The following is a 26,911-nucleotide window of genomic DNA, read 5'->3' on the forward strand; positions in this document are numbered from 1 at the left end:
TTCAACCGCCGATTGATAATAGTCATTGCGTAAATCTGATTATTCCGCAAAATATATCTAGATGGAAGACGGTCATCTTACAATCAGGCGCCGAAAATCCTATTTTTAAGTTGGTAGAATTCTAAATTGTTGCCGTTTCTCGGAGAAAAATTGTTCATTCAATTGGATGGCAAATAATGCACGGGATATCAAAAAATGAGCACCCATTCTTGGGAGGAGCTCCAATCGACGGCTTAATAAGAAACATTAAAATGAGACGTGTGAGAATAACCTACCTGGAACTGTAGTGAGTGGGTAGCTTTTACAGGAATCAAAACAATAAAATTGTATTTATATAATAAACTCACTCAGTGTTATATATTTACAGTGTATAATGTTCAAATCACATGTGGTGAGAGGTGGAACTACAGCTGTAGGGTCAGAAAGCATCAACTAGCAATCAGTTGTAGCATGGGTCTCTCTCGCTCTGCATCTCCAATGTTTGGAATGGGTAAAAGGTAAATACCAGAGAGTAGAGATGATCCTAATATTAATGTTCATATGAACTCTCAATAGGGTGTATAACGCACAGTTAAGATGTATAGACATCTACCTAGAAGGCAGCACCAGTTGATCCAACTGTTCTCAATTAGATTAAGGCGCCAGACATATAGGTATACAGTATCTCAATATGCCAGACGCAATGGTTAGAAGCAGCAGACTAATCTCAATATTGCTTCATAATTAATCACATATAAGCCTATATAGGCAGATTGAGGTAGCTTGACGGTAAATCACATTGATATTGCGTCTGGTATTAGCAATTATGTTTTCAATAATGAGTAATCGCCAACGTAATTTTGATCCTCTGTCAGACAGCAGTATGTCAGTGATCAGAAACACCAATAGTACCTTGTGATGTTACACAGTGCATACAGTGCATCTATATGTCTATATAAAACCACACAAATATAGTGGTCACTCCGTAAGGCTGATATAGTTGGTGCTAATTGTGCCAGTTGTAATACTCACTGTCAGTCAGTGTATCACAAGTTAATTACAGATAGATCAGTGTCAATAAACATAGCAAACCAATGTTGAGTCAGAACTGAATTCTACAAGTAACATATAAATGTCTGTATCGAGGGGGTGGAAATCAGACTTCCGTCACCGTCATAGATTGCTATTTCTTATCTCTCCACTGCGAGTGATAGACAAAATAGTAATACATAGCACAATCCATAGTTTAATCATCACTACACAACCAGTTCCAGCGTGTAATTCGGCTGCCTCAGCATCAGATCTCACCACCCGATGCCACCATCGTGACGTCACTAAAATCCGATGCACGTTTCACGTATCAGCGTACGCTTCTTCAGGGGTGGAGTAAAGACCTTCAGTAAAGTCTCTCCTTAAATAGCCCTGATGGAGCAGGTGTAGAGTTGGTCAGAGTGGCGTGCTCAATATAGCCATATTAACCCCATCCATGCCGGGTTTGTATAGGTTTATAGAACCCTGTGCAGAGAAGGTCATGTTAACCTACTCATGTTGTAATCAGCTTTATTAATAGTATTAGATAGACAGATCGTTCATAAAATTCTCAAATAAGTCCACATCAGCACCTACTCAAATAAATGTTTTAGTTGCAAATATATAGTTAGAATGAATTGTTTTAAAAGAATGTGTGTACGTACGTACATACAACACACAAAAGACTAAGACAATTCCCCCAAAAAACAGCACTCTACATATACCACAGAATAACTAGTGACGTAATACCAAAAGACCAGGAAACTAAAGTCAGAATAGAAAATGAATAGATTTTAATAGCGAGCAAAAAAGAACACTAACATTTAAAAACAAATACACACAAAAGGCAGCAAAAAATACAGATAGACTGTGACTAACTAAACATAGCAAAAATAAATGATGCTGAGAAATTAAATCAAAAGCAAAAAATGTGTCTAAACAATAAACCTAATAATTATATAAAGCGACAGAAGAAACTAAATGTTTCAAAATTCCCCTGGAAAAAACCTAAGCTATAGGATGTATCACTATGCTAAGGACATAAGGAAAGGTATAACATAAATAAACCTATATACAAAAATAATGTACATAAGAAAAATAATAACTTAAACCAAGGGGAAGGCACAGGGAAGACAAAAGATGAAAAAAAGACTGAAACCCTGAACAGCAATAGAAAATATCAAAATCAAAAAAAGGATGCATTCAATGCTTGTGGTAACTGCACCGAAGCAAATAGGACACATGGCTGTAGAAGCACAAAAAGCCAGTGCCCTTTGCACAAGTGAAACAGCCAACAGTAAGTGTTCCATAGGAGATAATGAATCCAAATAGCAGAGAAAATGATACTCAGCTGCCATATAGTGATAATGGAGTCAGTCCCATGGAATTAAACTCCAGGATGAGTGAAAATAAATCGTGCAGTCCACAGGGGAAGCATCCAGAGTCACGCCAACAAAATAATGAGTAGCTGCCAGGAGTGGACACTCAACGCGTTTTGCCCGTGGGGGGCTTCTTCCCGGAGTGTTCATATACATACATACATACATACATACATACATACATACATACATACATACAGAGAGAGAAAAGTAATCCACTCCAGCAGGAGCAGACACAAGACAGCACTCAAAGGTAAGTAAGAAAACTTGTAATAAAAAAAAAACATAGCACAAACATGACCAACATTTGAGACTAATGGCCAGTGGATCCCTTAAATACCCACATATCCCCACCAAAATGACTCAACCAGAGTAGCTGATTGGCCGTGCATCAAGTCCCATGATCAGACCCAAAGTCGCTGATGTCGCACTATGCCTGTCATCAACACAGCCACATGATCCACAGGGATCAGAGTTGTGTATGCAGTACCATCAGGCCGCCACTGCGAGGGAAGAAAGCGTCCTCCGTAACCATGGTGCCGCGCTGCTGGAGACCGTGGGGCTGCATAGGGCTGCGCATGTGCGTATCGCTAAGCCGTTGAGTCCTCTTCAATGGACCACGGCGGTTTTTGTCACTTTTTTTACTCACCATAACTTAACTCAGTATTATGGTTGGCCTATCCTTTAGCTTCTTTGCATACCCAGTTAATCAACCCCACACTGATGAGACCCATTAAGGTCGAAACAGCTGTCTGTGGGTGGTTTTCTGGGTATGCACCTTAACCCTGGCTGTGCTCAAAGCTGTGACCATGCAGCAAGCTTAAGCCTATAGGGAAACATGTTAAAAATGGTTTTTGAAGCAAAAAGTGGCACTGTGTGCTCATTTGCATGTCATTTCCCAGAATCCCTTGCTGCAGTGGAAGTGCTGTGTGCTGGGTGATAATGGGGAAAGGTGGGGTTACAGACCTGCCTAAGACATGCAGATGAGCATACAGTTGTATTTACATTTGCATATTTGCTTTGCTGTGGAGGGTTTTTGTCACTTTTTTTACTCACCATAACTTAACTCAGTATTATATATATATATGTATATATGTATGTATATATGTATATATGTATGTATATATGTATATGTATATATGCATGTATATGTATGTATATGTATATATATATATGTATATGTATCTATATCTATATCTATATCTATATGTATATGTATATGTATATGTATATGTATATGTATATGTATATGTATATGTATATGTATATGTATATGTATATGTATATATATATATATATATATATATATATATGTATATATATATATATATATATGTATGTGTATATATATATATATGTGTATATATATATATATATATATATATATATATATGTGTATATATACACACACACACACACACACACACACACACACACACAAGTCAGAGACAACAGGTGGTTGAATATCTAACACCTGTGGTATAAATACGTAGAATATCCTTTTAAGAATCTAGGACGAGATATGATCTATAAAAGAGAAAGATGCCAATATGGTGAAGTACGTTTTATCCTATAAATAAAGCGCAAGAAAAGTGGCTACTTACAATGTAGCTGAAATAAACAGGCATGTAAGGATAAAATCCTTTCTGTGACTGCAACAGAGAGGCTGGTGATGTCAGGAACTCCTCTCAGGTTACACCCTGTGTTCACAATCACTGAAGTTCCCTTGGTTGAAAGTGAACTACACAGTCCCAATAGCCTTGAATAAGGCTTGGGTCCCGCTGCTTCCGACGGCGCGCGCATGCGCGTCACTCACCAAACATGAGTTTCTCCCGAGCCGGCTCCAGTCCCTCCTACACACTGTGATGCGTCAGCCGCCAGGGGATGCAAGAGAATTGTAATCCTGAGCAGCGACGCGTCACGTGGTGTGGCTGTGAGCCAATGAGGAGAGGAGGAGGGGAGGCTTCGGGCAGCGGGGTGGAGAGGGGGACGAGGAGGAGAGGGGGGAGGAGAGCAGCGATTTGTGTTCTGCAGCACCAAGGGAGCCCCCCTGCTCCCTCCCACAGACTCTCTCTCTTGTGTGACACACTCTCCTGACTCTCCTCCGGCACAGTGTGATGGCCGCCCCCCCCCAGAGACTCTCTCCTCATAGTCTGTGTCTGCAGATGCACAGGGGGGGGGGGGAAGGGAACCCCAGGCAATGAGGAGGGGAGGCTTCGGGGAGCGGGGAAAACAGCTGCAGCACCAAGGGAGCCCCGCTGCTCCCTCCCACAGACTCTCTCCTCAGGGAGGCTTTGGGTAGCGGGGAGGCGGGGGAGGGAACCCCCTGACACAAAGTGTGATGGCCCCGCCCCCGATGTTATTACCGCGCCCCACCAACCCGTTTTGGCCACACACCCCACTCCAGCTCCCGCTCCCTATAGATTGCAGATAGCGGTCAAGTGCCTCTCCACGCGCCGCCTGTCTGCAGTGCGGCCGCGTGGTCTGAGGCAGCGGGGCCTTAGCCTAAGGCTAAGGCCCCGCTCCCAGAGTCAGCGCGCCCGCACTGCAGACAGGCGGTGCGCTGACATACACAGACCGCGATATGCGATAGGTGGGCGGGACTGGGAGGTTTGACAGGGAGGGGGGGCGTGGCTTGAGCGGAGGGACCCGCTACTCTCCCCCCCCCTCCCTCCACGGACTCGGGCTGGAGCTGCTAATGGTAAGCAACACACACACACACACACACACAGACAGAGGCAGGCACTCACACACTCATACACACACACACACACACACACACACAGACAGACAGACAGACAGACAGACAGAGGCAGGCACTCACACACACACACAAGACAGAGGCAGGCACTCACGCACTTACACACGCACTTACACACGCACTTACACACGCACTTACACACGCACTTACACACGCACTTACACACTTACACACACACACACACACACAGACGCAGGCACTCACGCTGCTTTCACTCCACACTCCTCCCCGCTCCCCGAAGCCTCTCCTCCTCCCGAAGCCTCCCCTCCCCATTGGCTCACAGCCACACCACGTGACGCGTCAACGCTAGGGATCACCATTTTCTTGTGTCCCATAGTGGCTGACGCGCCACAGCGTGTAGTGCGCTGTGCCGCCAGGGGGGACCGGGACCGGCTCGGGAGGATTCCCCTGCTGGTGGGGAACTCGCGTGTGGCCGCCCGCGCCAACGAGCGCAGCGGGACCGAGGCCTAAGGCTTTGCAGCACAGGCAGGAGAATAAAATGTCCTTACTTCAGACAGACAGGGAGATCTGTTCAGAGACGCACACTCTACCGGTTTCGTCTGTGAAAGACTTCATCTTGGTTCACATGGTTCCCTAAAGGCTTAAGCTTGCTGCATAGTCACAGCTTTGAGCACAGCCAGGGTTAAGATGCATAGCCAGTAAGCCTATAAGGAACCATGTTAATGGTTTTGAAGCAAAAGGTGGCACTGTATGCTCATTTGCATGTCATATCCCAGAATCCCTTGCTGCAGTGGAAGTGCTGTGTGCTGGGTGATAATGGTGAAAGGCGGGGTTGCAGACCTGCTAAGACATGCAAATGAACATACAGTAATATTTCCACTTGCTATTTGCTTTGCTGTGGAGGGTTTTTGTCACTTTTTTTTACCCACCATAACTTAACTAAGTGTATATGTATATATATATATATATACATATATAATGTGTTAGTTGCAAATATATAGTTATATGAATTGTTTTAAAAGAATATATTCTTTTAAAACAATTCATATAACTATATATTTGCAACTAACACATTGATTTGGGTAGGTGCTGATGTGGACTCATTTGAGAGATACTTACCTCTGAAGTAGTACCTTGAGCTGCTTCGGTTAAGCAAGCAGGTCTTTAAATTTGAAGCTCCCGCGTCACATGGGCCAATAGGAAGCCGCACCAATTACGTTACGGCTATATATTGGCCCGCAGGCCGGGAAATAGCTGAACAGCAGACATATTGGGTACCCTGGTAGCCAAGGAGAGCGGCTACATGCACCTAATTTGCAAATAAGCAGCTCCGGAATCAGGGGTCCCTTAGGCTGAAATTTACGGGGTTAAGCTCCAAAGACATCGTGCCCCACACACACAAAATTGCTAAAAACTCTGCCACCTTGGACTGCCTCATTAAGCAATCCACCAAAATTACTTATTAGTCAGAGAAAAATATTGTAAATATTTGAAAGGATTTCCCTATATTGTAGTAAATCGTACTGTATCTATTTGTTCCTGATCTGTATTCAGTGGGTGAGGGTTTCTGTGCTTTACGTTTAATTACTGCCTTTCCTGAAGCCTTTAGTTTATTTATTGTATTACTACCACTAAGGCAAAATATTAAAATGTACATTATTGACTATTCTACAGCAACTTTAACAGCGAGCTGCATTTGTCAAATATAAAGATCAACATGTTTTTTCTTTTATTTTTTGCTTTGTCCAACGGCTCAGTATACAGCTCAAGAACATTCCCTCCTAAACAATATTGCCGTAAAAAATGTGAGTATATTTCACAGACACGTAAGTGGTAATCCGCTCTTTCCCTTGGAACACAAGACAGACAAGCCTGAAAAGAGAACTATTAAGGAGAACTATTATTCCCCGAAAGTTTCTCTGCTAAACTCGGGATACATTTAAGGAAACTAGCAAGTGCTGCAAAACTCCACAGGAAGCGGGTATGATGCAAGGTGGAGTTACTGCAGAAGCATGTGAAATAAAAACCAATTACATACAGTAATCGTATAACAATGATTTGGTGCCATGTCAGGAGAACAGAAAAGGAGAATAACAGGCAGGTACGGAGAGTATATCCAAGTTTATAGGCGGAGATACAGGTAGCAGCTGGAGGTGAATGGCAGAAGTGTTGGGATGCTGATCTTGCTCCCAGACCACCATATTTTCCCATGCTCACAGACATTCGTATTACCTTTTATAATCTCCATGCTGAAGTATATCTAAAGCCTACGTCAAGTTAATAAAAGGACTCGCATAGCTATCACACAGTGACACCGACAAAATAAACCCTGCAAAGTACTGGAGTCCGTAAAGACTTTAACCTGTTTCAATGAGTACTAAAGAAAAAAAATACATATATATATTTATAGGATTTCCCAAATCATGAAGCCCAAAACGATCAAAGTGTTGCGTTATTCCTGAACAGATGTACACCTGGGAAACAGATGCTTAGCAAGCTTTAGAAGCAGGGCATTGCAACACAATGATAGAAAGGCACAAGGCGCTTGGTCTGTCACTTTTAGAGGTGGTAATCCCAAGTACGACCAAATTGAACTTATGTCAGTGAGGTTAAATTGGCTTTAAATGGTTATTTTATTTCTTTTTTTATTGACTTAATATTGCCTTGGTAATGCAGTATTTTTTTAAGGTTTTTACAATCTCATGATAATGTTTGTAGAACAACACACACACACACACACACACACACACACACACACACACACACACACACACACACACACACACACACACACACACACACACACACACACACACACACACACACACACACACACACACAGTTCTCCGTGTAAATTAGTCAAAAAGCAACAAGTTGGCTAGATCAGGAATTTCCCTGCACCCAGACAATAAAAACATTACTTTTTCTCGGGATCTCGGCAAATACAATGTTCGGGTCACTTCCCCAAGAAAGTTAATTGCATTGTTGTTTGAAAATATATTCGTTGTCTAAGTGGGACAACCCCTTCACCTCCATGTTAAAACCAAACTAGAAAGGTGTCCATTTACCAACATTACAGCAATCCCTCCAGCCAATTAGGCGAGGGAAGCCCATGACCAGGGGGCAAGCCCCCTCCCCCCTCACCTCGCTGGGATCTCTGGGCCGCCGTCGCGGCCCCCCCCCAAATCTTCCATTCTGCTCCCGGTCTGCGGCGAAGTTCCCAGCCACCCACCCCATTAGCAAGACAGTCGGGGGCAGACGCTTGCCGCCCCCGGCCACTCCGTGGAGTAGTTACAATTCCCTTGGTGATAAGCTGTCTATACTGCCTGTAAGCTGTAACATGTACCATCATATTTTACAGGGCAGTGTCCGAAGACCTCCCGAGAAACAAAGGACTGAAGTTCCTTCAGGAGGGTTCAGTTGGTCGTTTTGCCACTGTCGCGACGGCAGTTCGGGGTAAGTGCTTGTCCTTGCCAGATGGGCTCGGGGCGGGTGTCGCCCGGGGGTAGGAGCGAATGGGCGGGGTCAAGCAAACGTGACACCCGGGAACCCACTCGCGACAACGGCCGGCTCTTTAGGGGTCGGCCGGGTACGGGGGCAGCAGGCCAAGGCCTGGCTGACCTCTGACCCCACTCTGGCTTGGACCAGCGCTTACTCCAGTATTATGATTGTTAATAAACAAAGCCGCGGCCTTTTATACCTCCAAACTGAGTCTGTCATTACTTGTCTGTTTTATGTGGGTACCGGTTCCAAGTGGGAGGGGGAGGGGGTCCCTCGCAGCCTCCCTGGTCATGTGATGTAAGGAAGCAATCCAAGTCTGCTTGTTTTCTTCATGCTTTAAATACAGAATAGAAGCAGGGGGGCACCAGAGCTGAACCACATTCATTTCAGCTACAGGAACCCCCTGCTTCCCGAAATACTTACCTCCATAGTGGGTGCTGGCAGCCTCTCCAGGTTTCACTATATGGCTGCTTGTCAAAGCTCCTACGCCCTGCAGGCCAATAGGAAGCCGGGACATCATTCGGTGCAGCTTCCCATTGACCCATGTGACCGGGGGCTTTAAACTGCAGGAGATACCGGCACCCCCTTTGGGGGCAGAAACTCTGAAAGTAGGGGGGCCCTAGAGCTGAAATTAAAGGAGCGCATCCTACATGTGTGTTTTCAAAAATAATAATCCCGTTCTGTAGTATTAGATAATACTTAGTATCTATTTTTTATTCTAAAATTCAGCTCAATGCCATTTTTAATGAGTTTAAACATACCGAGCATCCTTTGATTTCTACAGCGGGCTTTAGCCCACCTCCCCAGCAGGGCGAGATCCTTTGTAACACTTTCCAACTAGTGATAATTTGTTGCCAATGTTCCCAGCAGTTTGAGCTGCAAACTGTAACAATAGGTAATGTCACCTTAGTAATAGAAGAATACATTGTGGCTGCCTAGTTACTCTGATTGAAGGATTGATTTGAAACGGAAAGGCAGCCATTTAGTGAACCGTGGCAAGGCAGGATCTTTGCTGATCGATCACAGGAGAACGAATCGAACGGCAGTTTACGTAAATAGTTTTCAACAAAAGTAACCAAACGCTGCATTTTAAGCTGCTTGGATTGCCTTTTTAAGCTTCAGAGACCCCGTGCTTCAAACCGGTATTTAAAAAAATAAATAAATAATGTGGGGATTGCGCCTTTAATATGGTGCGTATTATCCTCTCCTTAAGCATGGACATTGAGTGCACTTTACAGCAAACACATTAACCATATTCAGTATTTTCTTCTAAACGTCCACGTTTCCGCTTCTATTAAAAACAAAACTATCCCAAGTGTCATCATTAGAAGTCTGTACTAACCGCTGAACAGATGCGCAGAGGTGCGAGTTCCCTCCTGAAAGGAACGTGCTGGTGTGCGAGTGTATGAAATCTCCATGCAACTTTGCAAATGTGGCACGTGTTATATTTGCGGCTTGAGAAAACATTGCAAATTTATAAAAGTGCACTAAAGTCATCCAAAGGGGAGTTTGTGATAAGAAATTGCATGCTTTGCCAAAGTTCACAATTTTTCACAAAACAAATACAGTCCATTTCATTGTGAGTTTTACACGTCAGAAACGGGAAGAGTAAAATAGGCATTTTTTTGCTGGCAACCTTAAAAATACATTAGAAACACTTCATGCTTTCCAGGAAGTGCTTTCAAAATATTGGCCAAACATTTGCAAAGAAACTTCACACACCTCTCATTAGATCACGCATCTTGTTAAAGTATAAAGGAAATATAGCTTTGCAAACAGGTCTGCTATAATGTGTTTGTGCATCCTAGCAGAAGTCAGTCCTCGTTCAAGGTGTAATCTCCCACCAAGGTGTTGTGGGCTATTTTATACACATTTTGTTAAAGACGACTAAGTCAAAAAGCAGAATTCTTAAGTGAAATCTATGCTTAGCATTTGTGTGACAATTGTCCTAAGTTGTCAGTGACCACCTGGATTGAACTACACATGGGGGAGGGGAGTGTGAACTTTAGAAGATGGCCCCCGAATGTTTTATTTAAATCTACTTTACATTGCGTTTTGCAAATCACATTTCATTGTGAATTCGACCTGCAATTTGGAGACGTGGTGTACAGATGGTCTTCCCAATTTATGATTTTTTAAACTTAAACTATTAGTACTGCATTTTCCAATAGTACGTTACGAGCACCTAACTATTCCATTGTTAAGGCGGTAGGTTCTCATGAGTCGTCAACTCCAATCCTCAAGGGCCACCAACAGGTCAGGGTTTAAAGACATCCCTGCTTCGGCACCGGTGGCTCAATCAGTGGCTCAGATTGAGCCACCTGTGCTGAAGCAGGGATACCTTTAAACCCTGACCTGTTGGTGGCCCTTGAGGACTGAAGTTGGACACTCCTGGGTTATCTAATCGCATGTGGACTGCTGCTGTAAGGCTTGTGCAAAACTAAGAAAAACGTTGTGAATTCTGAGAGCAACGTTAAGAATAGTTTGTGTTACGTGGCGGTTTGCTTTCATTTTATTAGATGGTAAGACTTTGGCTTAAGCAGTTGTTGACATATTGAAGAGGTATAACAGCTGGAATGAGGTGGGCAGCTGTAGACGATAATATGTTTTGATTGTTTATTCCCTAATTTAGAAGCATTTTAAGCAGCAGGTAGGGACTGTGATAGTCTTACTCAATACTCCTTTATTCTGCAGCATGCACATTTTCAGGGGATAGACCCTGAATGAGCCGATGCTTTATATAGAAAGCATGTATTACACAGCTTTCTCTGTGGTCAAGTACATTACAGACTTCTATGGGTCTAAATCTGTATTCTGCAGAACATTTGCTTAGAAAATGGGAAAGATTTGTTCTCTTGGCAAATCAATAAGAACTGGTACTTCAGACCGCACTTTTATAACAGAACAGTGTAATGATGCCTTATAACTCGCTTCTGGGAACTTGGAAATAAGTTGCCCTATTGACATTGCTCTCCTGGTGGTGGCTGACCCGTTAGCTACAAAACGCACATTGAACAAGGCACAAACCCATGTTAATTGATCTTTCCAGCAAATTGGTATACATATATTTGCTTTATAAGCCAGTCTATTACAAGACCCAGAATGGGAAGGAGAAAAATATGGTGAAAGGAGAAAGAGGGGGAAAAAGCAAACAAAAAGCAGAAATACATAAACTAACAAGTTACACAAAATGATTCCATGTTTAAAATGAATTGTAGATAGGTGAAGTTTGTCCTGATAAAAAGCTAACGCTCAGACATCTTTCAGGTTAGCCAACTCCAGTCCTCAAGAGCTACCAACAGGTCAGGTTTTCAAGATATCCCTGCATCCCTAAAACCTGACCTGTTGGTTGCTTGAGGACTGGAGTTGGCCACGCCTGGGTTAGACCAACTTCTAATATGTCATGTATGCAAATAAAAATATTCAACCAATGGTTATCCCCAGCTAAAAGGTTTGTAACTACTTGACATACAATAATGCACGCAAAACATTATAGTTTTAGTTTTAACCCTTTTCTGCAACACTCACACCGACATACAGGACTTAAGCTTCAGCGCTAAATGGACTTGCACTGCTTTGCCGAGTTAAAATCACTCCCCAAAGCATTGCGGGAAATTAAACCGCTAGAACCACCAATGCAAAGCAAATAGATTGAAAAAAAATGGAAACATTCAACATCTTTAAGCCTGTTCATCAATTTACTTGAGGTTTCATTCTTTTAAATGTAGCCTCAAAATGTAAATTTGTTAAAAGACTTGAAAGCAGGACCTGTAAGAACCCTTACTGGATGCTCAGTGCGGAGACCATGCTTCAGCGATTCCAAGGTTATAACAATCATGGCGAAGGCTCAGCACAGTAAATAGTTATATTGAGCCATGTAAACACTTATCTACATCACTTAGCTCTAAAACAGAACACTACTGGAGGTCTTTACCAGGAAGAATATGGGTGGTAGGTCAGGACATTTTAAACCTGGATGGGGAGCAGTGCATACAAATGTACCATTATGCAACGGATCTATATGAAGTACAATCTGCAAGCAAATGTTTTCACTTACTAATTTTCCTAGAAGCCTCTATTATTGGCTTCAATTACTAAAAAAAAAAAGGACAAAGACAATAGAGAAAGAAAAGTTTTTTCTTTGCTTTTTAGCCACTAGATTAGTTTCCAAAACAAGAAACACTAATAGAAATCGTGTTCACAATTAAACCGTGGAGGGGAAAAAAAAAAAAAAGTTAAAAGGAATAGGCGGACTATGTTGAATCTTTTAGCAAATTAGTTTTCTAATAGATGCCATTTGTAAACCTATCTTTTTGCACAGTGGAAAGTAATGGCAAATTACCCAATTAAAAATGTAGTGCATCGCAGTCCTGCAGTACTTGTCTGTTCACTGGCACAAGTGCAAATAAATCTTGGTATGTGACGGTAAAGGGGATTAAATGGAATACAACTAATAACATAAAAGAAGAACATAGAATGTGCAGAAATCAATGTACATATTACACGGTTCGAATGGCATTTAATAAGAGTCAGGCACAAAATCACTGCTGTGCTATATTAACTCTCCCCCCCTTGGCAGCAATGCGTTGAAAGCCCCATTGGCAGCCAAGTGGTTAACGAGGTTAAAAATCAGACAGATCTGAAAATGTCCTGGAGATCCTTCTCTTACTTCCCAGGTTGTATCTTACCACTCATCTTTTAGAGCAGGGGTGGGAAAACTTCAGTCTTCGAGGGCCACCAACAGGTCCGGATATCCCAGCTTCAGTAAAGGTGGCTCTATCAGTAGCTCAGTCGAAGTCTGAGCTACCTGTGCTGAAGTGGGGATATCCTAACCTGTTGGTGGCCCTCAAGGACTTGAGTTGCCCACCCCTGAGTTAATAGCTTCCGATGAAGATCAGTCCGGACAGTGCTGCCACTGACCAGTTAGATCAGGAAATTCGGTAGAATGCCTAAATAAGAATGGTATTACCTCGCTCAGTTTTATTCTTCGTGCCACGATCAGTTGTATCATTCCACGTTTGTTCCCTTCCGTTGACATAGACTTTCGCAGAGTTTCCATGGCTTCTTGATTTGTTTTGCCCAAAAGAGATTCTGCGTTGACCGCTACAAGTTGATCATTAACACGAAGCCTCCCGTCCTTCAGAGAAAAAAAGAAAGCCATGTCGTAACGATGCATTTTGTTTCTTCGTGAAACAACTTAAGCCAGAAGATCTATTACTATTACTGTATTAAATGATTTGTGGGTGGTACAAGGTGTTCAACCCTTGAATATGTACAAAATAATTGATACTACAGTGCTAACAGAATACAAATGTATGCCAGTCTTTTCAAAGTAAATGAAATGCAAAGTACAGTATTACTTTGTTTGCATTTTATATATGTGTATACTCTTTGAAAATGCCAAGTACAATAGCCAACCATACAAAACAAACCCATATACACCCATAGCAGGTGACATTTTGTACTATAGAAGGTATGAAAATCTTACTTTCCTTCAGTGGTTCTCAACCTCTCCTCCGGCACAAGCAGTCACACCAGGTTTTAGAATTAACCAGTGCACTTGCATATGTGCATTCATCTAATTTTCATGTGACTAGGATACTCCTGCCTCAAAAATTCAGATGGGGGTACTACTGATGTTTGAGAAAACACTACCCCAAACCATTTGCTTGTCATGGTTACACCAGAAGCAGCAGCAAGACAATCACAGACAATAAGACCTAAAGAAAAATCCTACATGTGCTCAAGATCACTTTTTAAAGAAGGAAGTCTGGCCTATCAAGAAGAACAAAACACATGCTAATTATTTGTGTCTATGTGCATGTTCATCAAGTGATTGGAATGTATGATTCAGGACAATAGGGGAATATAAAAAAAAACATCACTTACATTTTTTTTCAAACAATAAACAATACTTGAAGTTTAATATAAATGAACTTTTCTTCCCAAAGTTACCAATGCATTTAATATGATTAAAAGAGATCTAAACAAGGACATGTCACTGTCAGGTCTTGGATAATAGATCAAGATGAAGTCTTCCCCTTTACATACATGAGCTTCTTTAAGTATGCATGTTTAATTTGATTAACGTACAGTACAGTATATTGTTTTTACAGGTTCTCTTGTATCTGCAAAACTGTCTTATACAGTACAATGTTATGTCAAGATTCTCTCTTGAATAAGAGCAACCCTGAAAATATAGAAGTAACCATTTCACATCACCTAAAACCATTTTAGCAGCTGTAACTGGGGAGTACAGTGTCCGTACTGCAATTAAACAGAGCATATAGGTTTGATTTTTCAATATCTAAAGAAAAAAAGAAATCTGGTACTCAGTGTTGTATGTTATTCATTATAATACATCACAGATACTTTACAGGCTTCAAAGTTAGGATTTTTCAATTATGTTTAGGCAATTATCATTGGCAAACTATCAGATGTTCAGACTGTAAAACAATCACTGTTCAGATTTATGCAGGAGAAATGCACAAATTAAATGAGAAAATGCCTGTGTGTCCAATTTATGTCTCATATAGTTCAAGTTTTAACATGTCAAAGATAATATTTATGGGTTTTTTTTGTTTGGCTTCCTCTGGATCAATAAGTATAGATATAGGATAAAGTATCTGTTGTCTAAATATAGCATAGGTTGAACTTGATGGACGGAAGTCTTTTTTCAACCTCATCTACTATGTAACTATGTAATATTACTTGTAATCAAGATAAAGATGTCAATGTCCTCCTGCTTACCTTGGAGGCGGCTCCACCATTAATAATGGATTTGACAAAGATACCCAGGTCGGCGTGATTCTCTTTTGACCGGTTGCCTTTGACACTTACACCAAGACCAGCTGAGCCAGAATCATTCAAAGGAATTTCAAATGTTAGGAACTCTCTCGTTCCGTCGGGAGTTAGAACAAGATCATCATCGTCTTCTGTTTTCTATTGGGGAAGAAAAGCAACATGTTTTTGACAATCATTCTTCTATAGACCTATGTATATGAAGGGACGTCGTATAGCTTTGCAAAATGTAGCTTGTCCTCTACTGTAAAAGGTGTACCTGAAACTTTATTTGCAATCAACATGTTGGAACATTCTATATGTATATGTGCAACCCTCCAGATCTTTACCAGAATGAAATAATATTGTCCTTAAATGAACCATAAGAAAACCGCTCTGCTCTGAATTAACGGTAGGGGGAACCTGTTGAATTATTCATTGGGCAATAAAAAGACACATTTTATAAAAGCTTACAGTACCATAGGTATCGTTTCAGATATGAGGGATAAAAGATTAGAACAAACAATGCCATTAGTGCTCAATACCAATTACATTCATAAAATATATTGGTTTTCTTTAGATGCCAGACAAATGAGAAAAAAAAACAGTGTCTTTAACAACATATTTCTGCATTCTGTGATCCTGTGTAATTGTTACACAAATCCAAGTCAGAGATTATTGTGTCACAGGACATGCATTACTGTGGTTTAATCTTTGTCTCTTGTGGGTTAAGTTTCTGCTATCTGAAATTCATAAACATGATTTCCTGCTCAGCAAATGTTTCCACTTTACCCAATAGTTTTTATTTCTGCCCTTGCTTCACATCTGTATTTGATACAGTGCTCTCTTTCAAACATTATTTTCTTGCATTCTCTCTCACATCAGACTTCGTACTTCTCGGAAGGATAACTTTTAACTGCATTGGCTTCTCATCTGGCCTGTCTCTGCCTCAAGTACTGCACGCAGACATTTTCCTTTTTATAGATCACAGATACAGAACTACATTTGTCTTCTATTAAAAGGAGCAATCCTTGTTCTGGGGACCCCTAAACTTGAAAACAGGACTTGACAAATCCCGACTGCGAGGTTGCCACATCACTTAGAATCCATGCCTTGGTGTCTGGGCCCTGCAGGGGAAGAACTGCACATTTAAAAAGCCAGGATTTGTGGTGCAGGAGTCAATCATGGCTTTGTTCTTAAAGTTCTGTCCCATAATACCTTATGTGGCACTACCCATGGAACAATGGGGCATGACTTTGGGAAGCAAGGTTAGGCTGAGTCCATAGAGACTGCAGCCGCACGGAGGCTGAGGGAAAGCGGGTGCTTTCCCTGGCCTTTGTGTGCGCGCCGTCCGGGGGTGGGCCAGTGACGTCACGGAGCTGGTTTGCCCTCATTGAGCGAACCGCTCACGTGACCAGACCCTCCTCTCCCCTCAGCGCGAAAACTTAAATTTAACTGTCTCCTCCGCCTCCGCACGCCTTCCGAAGCGTGCGGAAGCGCCCCCTAAAGCTGCCCTCATAAAGGGTGCCGGGGGTAAGTCCGCTGCCTCAGCGGCTAAGCACTGACCATGCCCGCAGCCTTATAAAGACACCTGGACAAGCAATACTGTCTAAGTACACAGTTCCTTCCCCACCTCCCAAAAATAAATATTGCCATCTTGACCTTGCAAATCGGTAGGAATAAGGGTGTTTTGTCAGAAAGGACTTGGGGGACTGGAGGTCTGCCAGCTTGGTATGATGTATACTTATTTTTAAGCAGACTCCTCCCTGAATGCTACAACCACCACATAAAATGACCGCTTTCCTCCCACATACATTACAGGTATGAAGTCTGTCAACAGAAATGCTTATTTTATCATTTCTCGTGAGAATTGGAAAGAAAACAAAAACAATGCTCTCGTATTTGAGAGAGATTTTATTTTCTGTATTTTTCCGCCATTTCTTTTCTTGGAGGGACTGATCCTTTACTGTGTCAGTGACAGTCGGCATTAATGTAATGGTGATTTTGTGCTGTGAATGTCCCAGCGGAAACATAACTTACATTATCAGGAAGAGACCCCCCTAACCACAGAACAGGTGTCATTGTTGGTGTTTCAGGGACAGGAGTGGGTCAGCTGTAACACAGTTTGGAGAGTCCAGCCATTTTTGCCACCCAACAGGTTGGAAAAGTGCAGTACCTCATGTTGCAGAAGGTTTAGCTTTTCATGAGCTGCCCCAATCGTGATTTTTTTTTTTTTTTAAAACATCTAGCTTGGGTTCTTACTATATACCAGCGGGTTTCAACCTTTTTTCGGGTTAGGGAACCCCATAATTCAATTGTGAAATTCTGGGGAACCACAAACCTCGCCCGGTCTCTCTCCCCCCCTCCTCGTCTCTCACCCCAGTCTCTTGCCCCTCCCCCTCATACTTTCTCCCTTACACTCAAACTCTCCCTCGCTCTCCTATATACACACACACTAACTCTCTCCCCCTCTCACCCACACCCACACCACAAACACCCACACCCACAAACACCCACACCCACCCACACCCACCCACACAAACACACACCCCCACAAACACACCCCCCCACAAACACACACCCCCACAAACACACACCCCCACAAACACACACCCCCACAAACACACACCCCCACAAACACACACCCCCACAAACACACCCCCCCACAAACACACACCCCCACAAACACACACCCCCACAAACACACACCCCCACAAACACACACACCCCCCCCCAGAAACACACACACCCCCACAAACACACACACCCCCCCACAAACACCCCCCCACAAACACCCAAACACACCCACAAAAACACTCCCAAACACACCCACAAAAACACTCACACACACACCCACAAACACACACACACACCCCCACAAACACACACACACACCCCCACAAACACACACCCCCACAAACACACACCCCCACAAACACACCCACACACCCAAACACACACACACACACCCCCACAAACACACACACACCCACAAACACACACATAACCACACCCACCCACCCCCACAAACACACAAAAACACACCCACCCACACCCACAAACACACAAAAACACACCCACCCACACCCACAAACACACAAAAACACACCCACCCACACCCACAAACACACAAAAACACACCCACCCACACCCACAAACACACAAAAACACACCCACCCACACCCACAAACACACACACCCACAAACACACACACACCCACAAACACACACACCCACCCACAAACACACACACACACCCACAAACACACACACACACACACACACACACACCCACAAACAAACACACATACAAACACATACCCACACACACACACACTTTCCCCCCTAACACACACACACACTTTCCCCCCTAACACACACACACTCTCCCTTCCTCTAACACACATGATGCTTCCTCCTTCAGCCACGCTACCGGACCAGGGACAGCTGGGAGAGTTGTCCCAGCTCTCCCCCCTGGCGGCCGCGGAACCGGAGGGGTGAAAATCACTGCTATATACACTTAACAGGAAACAAGAGATTATACAGGGATGTATATGACATTGTCTCCCTGACTAGCCCTGCTTCCATATTCATTAATGTCTGAAGCAATTAGGTCTGCTCCATTTTTCATTCAAAACATTTACTTGACACAAAGGTCATTCAAAATGACTTCAGCTGAATGGAGCCACTCATGTATATAATTTCTAATAAAAAGTTGATGAATGATAAAATATGTTGAATACCTTTTTTTATTTAAAATGCACTACCATTCAAAAATATGGGGTGGCAAATTGCATTCGCTGGCTAGAAAATGTAAATGTATGTATCAGAGCGCGATAGCAGTTTTAGTTCAGCTGCAGCTACTGTATGCAAAAATAACGGAGTCCTTCAATAGCAGGGTGACATGTTTGCATCTAACAAAACATCAGCAGTACTGTGTCTGATTAAAGAAATTCCAACCCTGATGAAGCAGCACTCGAAAATACAATTAAAAAAAAAAAGTATTCAGTATTCAGTATATATATTATTTCTTTTTTTAAGTGAAACTTCTTTGCTGGCACATAGGAGAATTTGCTTCGTGGAGACCGAAGTAATGTCACGGAAATTATGTAATTGTGGGCAAAAGAGGCCGTCGTTGCGCGTCACTGTGGGCAAAAGAGGAGATCTGAACTCGGTGCATGCGCAGCAGTCATAGGCGCTCGGCGCATGCGCAGAAGACACGAGACAAACACACACACACACACAGAGACACACACACAGAGACACACACACAGAGACACACACACAGAGACAGAGACACACACATGGAATTCACAGTTAGTATAAATATACAAGTGCAACTAGCTAAAACAGGGTGTGTGTGCCGAGCCTGTGCGTTCTAAGTCAAACTTCTTTGCGTTTTGTCACTGAAATTGTGCATTGATTTTTTAATTAAAAACATCACCATCATAAATACAATTTTTGTGAGAAAAAAGTGACAAAAGAAAGAAGTTTCACTTTAAATGCGTGTGCTTGGCAAACACACTTTTTTTTTTAAAGTAATCAATTCAGGAATCCTGCAGAGTTCAACCGCAATGCTCCTGTCTCAAGTCCCCCCAACAGGTCAGGTTTTCAGGATATCTCTGCTCCAGCACAGGTGGCTCAATCGGATGCTCAGTCCAGGCGTTTCGGTCCCCCGGGGGATAAAAATGTAGGGATGTTTCCTTGCTGGATCAATAAATCATATTTTTGCATTACCCCCTGTGTCGTGCTGGTAGTTTCATCATCTAGTGATCATACCCATCTATTATCTCACTTTACTTTACCAACATGGAAATGGTATGCTGGGCCCCATCATGGGTTTCTATTGGAATCCAGACGTAATTCAGGGGTATTTAAGGAGGAGGGACTATTCTAGAAGGTTAGGTTTCAGGAGGACACGAGGAGAGCAGCCTCGGGAGAGTAGATAAGTAATGTTTCTAAAGTAACAGTATAGACCCTCCTGTTTATTATGTTGTAGATAGGGACAGTACCAGTTAAGTCAAGATACCCGAAAGAAGAAATGGAATCCCGACTAAGGCTTAGTCCATAGAGACTGAAGCCGTGCGGAGGCGCGCTGAGGCTAAGTGAAAGCGGTGCTTTCCCTGGCCTTAGAGCGCGCGCCGTCCGTGGGCGTGTCTGGGGGGCGGGCCAGTGAGATCATGGAGCTGGTTCGCCCTCATTGGGCGAACCGCTCACGTGACCGGCCCTGCGCTCTGGCGAGCTCAAAAACGAAAGATTTCTTAAGACACACGCTTCCGCAGGCGTGCGGAAGCGTGCGCGAGCCCCTGCTAAAGCCGCTCTCATTGCGGCTGCAGGGGCTCAGTGCCGAGCAGCAGCGCGCCTAGGAGCTGACCATGCCCGAGGCCTTAGTAATAAAAAGGAATATGGCACGCCAGAGGGCCTCAGGAAAGAGGGCTCCCAAGCGCCGACGGATCAGCTCTAAATGCGAATCAGCGCCAATATTCCTCAGCATTCTGTATGGAAGTGACAGTTCCCAAACAAGCAAAAGGTATTGTGTCAACCAAGAAAAGACCCGTCAGGATTCCCGTAGGAATCGTATGACCTTGCGCAAGTCACTTTATCTCCCTGTGCCTCAGGCACCAAAAACATAAGATTGTAAGCTTCACGGGGCAGGGACCTGTGCCTGCAAAATATCTCTGTAAAGCACTACGTAAAACTAGCAGCGCTATACAAGAACATGCTATTGTTATTGTATCAATGCCGTTGATGGTTCTGAAGCAACCAGGGCGGCCAGGTCCCACAGTTACTCAGAGTAACTAAATCAAACCTTCATTGAAGTTTTTAAGAGTGGCTACAGATGGAAGAACTGTATTCATGTACCTGTACGTCTGTTATAAAAATAACAGTGCAACGTCATTAGTGTGTGTATGAGCAGCCCCTGTCCATGAGGGACACAAATAAATGACTGTTGTACTTCAAAAGTTCCTGGTGCCCATTATTCTACAACTTTCATCACCCAGCCGCTTGAATCCAGCACCTGAGTCCAGGTAGCCCATGTGGAGTAGCCATATAAAACACAAGGATGTAATCTCCCTAGAAGCTGGGCAGGGATGGAACACACACGCACGCGCACACGCGCGCACACGCACACACGCACACACGCACACACACACGTTACCTAAATTACCACCCCACTTGGCAAGAAAAAAGGGGGTCAGAAAAAAGTTAAATAAAACAAATATCCCTTTAATAGACATTGTGCTTTAATTTAGACTAAGCAAGGAGTTTAAATATCCACACGCAGTCCCCATGATATTGGATTCATGGTTGAGCACTGTGTCAAGAACTATATTCATTATTTTCAAATGAAAATATATATATTATTTATGACGACTGCTAAAAAAAAAAAAATTTAAGTGGACACGAGCAATATTCCATTCTATAAAATCGTAAAATCGGCAGAATTGGAAGTTTCAATGTTTGCCATTTTCTAAAGCGTTTTAAAACGTTAACGGAGTAACTCCAATAAAAATAAATATCAAATGAAGTGTTGAAAAAGTATTCCCGACAGTTTAAGTTCAACAGGACTAATGCGTTCGAAATCTATTATCTTTTGTGCAATATGTCAGAGTTACAGTGTCGGTATTAAATGACTTCCAAAAACTTAATGAAGTAATAGTGTTGGTTGAATGTTGTTCTTTACCATATTAAATTCTCACTCTTGCCAAGTCTTTGTAGCATAAGAATTTTAATTTTATCCATGTGCCATCTAACACTTATTGAACCCGATTTGCACATATAAGTTGAAATTCATTATTCTTATTATCTAAGATAATAGGTCACATCTGGTGGCAATTGTTTTATGCAATTTGCCAGCAGCTGTTAAATATCAGTTGCCAAATATAATTTTATTTTCAAGGTCATTTGGAAAATATCCCTTTGCTTTTATTTGAATCGGAACATTTGTTCGCCTGGAAAATGAAGTTTGAGATCTTCCGGATTCCTTGCAGCACCGGGATTATACTCATTAATGAACCTGGCTCATTTCTGCAACGCATGGGTTAAACGTAAAATCCCGCAGATGTTACATTCATATCTAGCAGACAATGTTATGCCTGCCCATGCCGAAAACACATCCAGACTTCAAAGATGTTCCTGCGTTTAATTTCATCGGTCTGTACCAGAAACAGAAAAAGTTAGCTAGTGTTGTTCAAAGAAATAGAATTTATAGCATATGATTTTCATTGTGTATAAAATCAAAGCATAAAATAACTACTTCCACATGTTTTATTATTTAGCCGTCTTAAGAATGTCGCTGGGTGTCTGCTTCAATATTTATCCTGCTCAGGATCAAAATCCTACTGTTTCAACCTGCTGGGGAACCAACCAATGTCAACATTTTAACTAATCTCAAACAATAGCTAAAAATGTGGCTGTAACACCCATGTCAACCCTTCCGTGACAGTATATTTTTATAGGACAGTACTAGCTAATTAAAAGAGCACAAACCGAGTTTCCGACAGATGCTGGATCATTATCAAAGCATAACATTGTTTAGTCTTATCTCATCGTTTATTCTCTCTCCCCCCACCCACCCTCCCTCCCTCAAACACTACCATTTCTAGTTTATTTCTTTTTTTTTTTTTTGGAAAGGGTGTAATTATAATATTACACTAGATATCAAAATGGTGATAAAGTGACTTGTGTAAATACAAATATAAGGTTGAAACTCCCTGCCCAAACCCTCTGGTGGGGCCTGTTATCACTGGTCCCACAACGTAGGAATATATTCTCACAATAACGGGGGGGGCATGTGTAAAAGGAGAAAACACAACACAAAAATCTAAGTGCAGATGTATTGCAATGAAGGGCAAATATCAGATCTTTATCTTGGCTCTATATTCAGCCTACTCACAAGATACAGGCAGTCCTCGGATAACGTGGACCACCTGTACAAGTGGTTTTCAGGCATATATCAATAGGCTGTTGATATATGCCTGAAAACCACTTGCATCTTGTGAGTAATAATAAAATAATAATAATAGTATGTTCTTGTATAGCGCTGCTAGTTTTACATAGCGCTTTACAGAGACATTTTGCAGGCACAGGACCCTGCCCCGCGGAGCTTACAATCTATGTTTTTGGTGCCTGAGGCACAGGGAGATAAAGTGACATGCCCAAGGTCACAAGGAATTGAACCAGGCTCCCCTGCAATCTCAGTGTCAGTCAGTGTCTTTACTCACTAAGCCAAGAGAAAGATCTGATATTTGCCCTTCATTGCAACACATCTGCACCAGGGTATATGTAGACATTCATTTCGAGGGGAAGAATACTGCAGCCGATCACTAATCGTAATGATCAGGATCGCTCACAGTGACTAACCTGCACAAAATATGCTATCCTCTGAAAAAGCATAAACTGCTCATTTTCCAATACTTTCTCACCATTTGCGGTTGAAAAATGCCAACAGAAGCATGTAGTATTCAGTGACTATCTTCTCCTACTCGGACATGAATGTTTTATAAGAAGCAACTAATGGGCTTAAGAGATCGAAAAGTACAAAATGGAAACCAAAGCTGCAGGAGGGTGAAATACACAAAGATAGGTCGGACAAAAATGAATATCCAGGGTGATTTATCTGGAAAAACATTTTCTATTCCTGGAATGATAAACTGGGCATTAAAAAAAACAATCCAAGCAATGTCCTACATGTGTGATTTTTTAAATAAATCAGTTCTGTAGTATAAGATAATACAGTACTTAATTTTTTTTTTAATTCAACTCTTAATGCCATTTTTAATGAGTTTTAATATACTGAGCCTCATTAAGCCCACCTCCCCTGCCGTGTAACACTTTCCCGTTTGTGACAATTTGTTGCCAATGTTCCCCGCAGTTAGAGCTGCAAACTGTAACAATCTATAATGTTACCTTAGTAGTATAAGAATACATTGTATCTGCTGAGTTACACTGACTGAACAGCAGCCATTTAGTGAACACCGAGAAGCAGGAACTTTGCTGATCTCATCAAGGGAGAACCAATCCATTGGCTGCTTAGGTAATTCATTTTCAATAAAAGGTAATCAAAGGCTGCATATGTTAAAAAACTAAAAATATATATTTGTTTAATGTGTCACTTGGACTGCCTCTTTAATAACCTCACTAGTCCGCCTCTTTCACTGCACATGCAAACAATTCCCACTGAATTTCAACAAACCATTATTTAAACAAAAAGAAAAACACACACACGTTAAAGGTATTATCTCCCTTAAAATATTTCAGGTGAAAGCACAAAAGTAGAAGCACTCCTAACTTTTCCACCCAATTCTAATAAGACGTCAGGATGTCAGATTTTAATGACATGCTTCGTGGGTATGACAATTTAGATCGTCAAAAGCTTAAACATTAACAAGCAGCCGATACCTCTGAATGGTTAATAGAAACGGAAGAATCCCTGCAGTACTCCCTGCAGCCAGTAGAGCGGTGGCAGAGAGGCACAGAATGCGGGGGCACGGACACAGACCAGTAGAACAGTGGCATTGTTGGGAAACACGGAGCAGTGGCTCCTCTTAAAAGGCCACATAATAATTTTATTTTAAATTACAAAAAATACTAGGATTGCCAAACTCATTTGTTACCAGTTTGGAATAAAATAAGGTAGACAGCTTGTATTTGTAGTAAACCCATGCAATTATAGAAAACATCTATATTCTCTTCATTTAGGTGTAAAGTAAGAAACTCTTACCGTTTCTCTTGCGTTGGATGCCGGATTTGGTTCAGAGTTCTAAAATGAAAGACAAAATAAAATCTAAGAGCAGGTTTGTTAAAACACACATATATATATATATATATATATATATATATATATATATATATATATATATATATATATATATATATATAAAACACACACATATATATATATATATATATCACATAAAATCACATAAAATCACATTGCCTGTTGCTAGGTGTGGAAATGGGTAAAAGTACTGATTGATGATAGGAAGAGAGAGAATAGAATGAGCTGATATCCTATAACACAATATAGCTCAAATACAAACAAACAAACCACATAGATACCAACACGGAAGGAGGAAAGGGATAAGGAAATGGAAACACTAGGATAAAACACAAGGGAAGCCAAAAAGTAGCAAACAAACAAATGAAATAAAAAAAAAAAACGGAAAAAATAATAAAATAAAAAAAACACCCCAGCAGCTATCCACAGGAAACACCCACCTTCCATGATAATTCTAAAAAACAAGAAAGGGACAGCGCGGGCTCCATAGTGTAAATAGTACAGGCTTATTTATCTAGCTCATTGAGCTCCTGCTGAACTAGAAGGGATCTGCGGAGCTGCGTAACGAAAGGAGCGTGGGCTGTTTAGCCGGGGGCCGCTGAGGTGGACGCACTTCACAATGGAGATACCCGACGGCAGAGAGAGATACACACGCTGCAGCCACGAGACTGCTGTTCCCGACCAACAGAGTGACACTGGGTGTTTTTGTCATATGCGCAAGGCCTATCTCATTGCTGTGAGTTTTTTTTTTTTTTAGCTCGTGATAAATAAACCTGTACTATTTACACTATGGAGCCCGCGCTGTCCCTCTTTGTTTTATATGTGTGTGTGAGTGTGTGTGTGTGTGTGTGTGTCAGATGAGGGCCATTTTGTCCATCTGCACATTTTCTTTACTGCTACCAAACTAGTCCTAGTACAGGATTGGTAAAAGTACTAAGTCCTGTTGCACTGCTATGGTTACTCTTAAATCCAACCATCCTATTCGAGGCATTCATTTCCATACAACGTAAGTCCTCTAGGCCTGGTCAGTAGAGCGTATTAACAAATCTGCAACTCTTTCAATTATTTTTATAGTCTCGATATATCTAATCTGGCCCCATTCTCATGTCCACTTTTGAGTAACCAAGTTGCTTTAGTACAGACTCCTCTGAAAATTGACTGGACTCCATGTAACATCCAGATAAACTTTTGCTTTTCAACTGGAGGTATCTCTTTTCCACCTCTCTCTGTAAAGACTAAGCACAAGTAATAAAGTGAACCTGACTTATGCCCACTTTCTACCCATACCATATTCTCTGACTTAGGATTCCAATTTTCCTCTGTTGAATAGGTTGCTTGAACGGGGCAGACTTTGTCAGCAGTGTTCTGTAGGGGTACGGATTGTGGGACATGTCAAACGGGTCTTCTGAGCTCATACAAGAGTCTGCTCTGGCCTACCTATTCTCTCCCCCATAAATCCCCTCTGGCAGTAAAGGTAGACAATGGAGTGCTTGGGAGGACGATGCACTGACCCTATCTAGCGTAACCTGCAGTGTGCGTCCATGCCGAGAGGTACACCCAACATTTATCGAACTTCAGCCTCCACAAAGTGTTTTTATTTATTCATTTATTTTTTTAAACTACTGACCCACATTCACTGCTTTCAACAATGTTCTTCTTAAATATTTCCTGTCTTTGTTTAATTGAGCAATTTGCCAAGAACAGTTTATCCCTATCCTCCAACTGCCTCATCTACAAACT

General features: G+C 42.0%; 1 protein-coding gene across 10 annotated transcripts in view; it reads right to left on the reverse strand.

Annotated features, from left to right (window-relative positions):
• Nucleotides 1–26,911, reverse strand: part of PARD3 (par-3 family cell polarity regulator) — a 609,688-nt gene that overhangs the window by 259,003 nt on the left and 323,774 nt on the right. For all 10 annotated transcript variants that reach the window (XM_075587739.1, XM_075587740.1, XM_075587743.1 and 7 more), the window contains 3 exons: nucleotides 25,115–25,153; nucleotides 15,361–15,552; nucleotides 13,580–13,747 (listed from right to left, as the gene is read on the reverse strand). In XM_075587739.1, the coding sequence (XP_075443854.1) occupies nucleotides 13,580–13,747; nucleotides 15,361–15,552; nucleotides 25,115–25,153 (399 nt within the window). The remainder of the gene's footprint in view (nucleotides 1–13,579; nucleotides 13,748–15,360; nucleotides 15,553–25,114; nucleotides 25,154–26,911) is intronic.

This window comes from Ascaphus truei, chromosome 2 (genome assembly GCF_040206685.1).
Source record: "Ascaphus truei isolate aAscTru1 chromosome 2, aAscTru1.hap1, whole genome shotgun sequence".
NCBI classification, from domain to species: domain Eukaryota; kingdom Metazoa; phylum Chordata; class Amphibia; order Anura; family Ascaphidae; genus Ascaphus; species Ascaphus truei.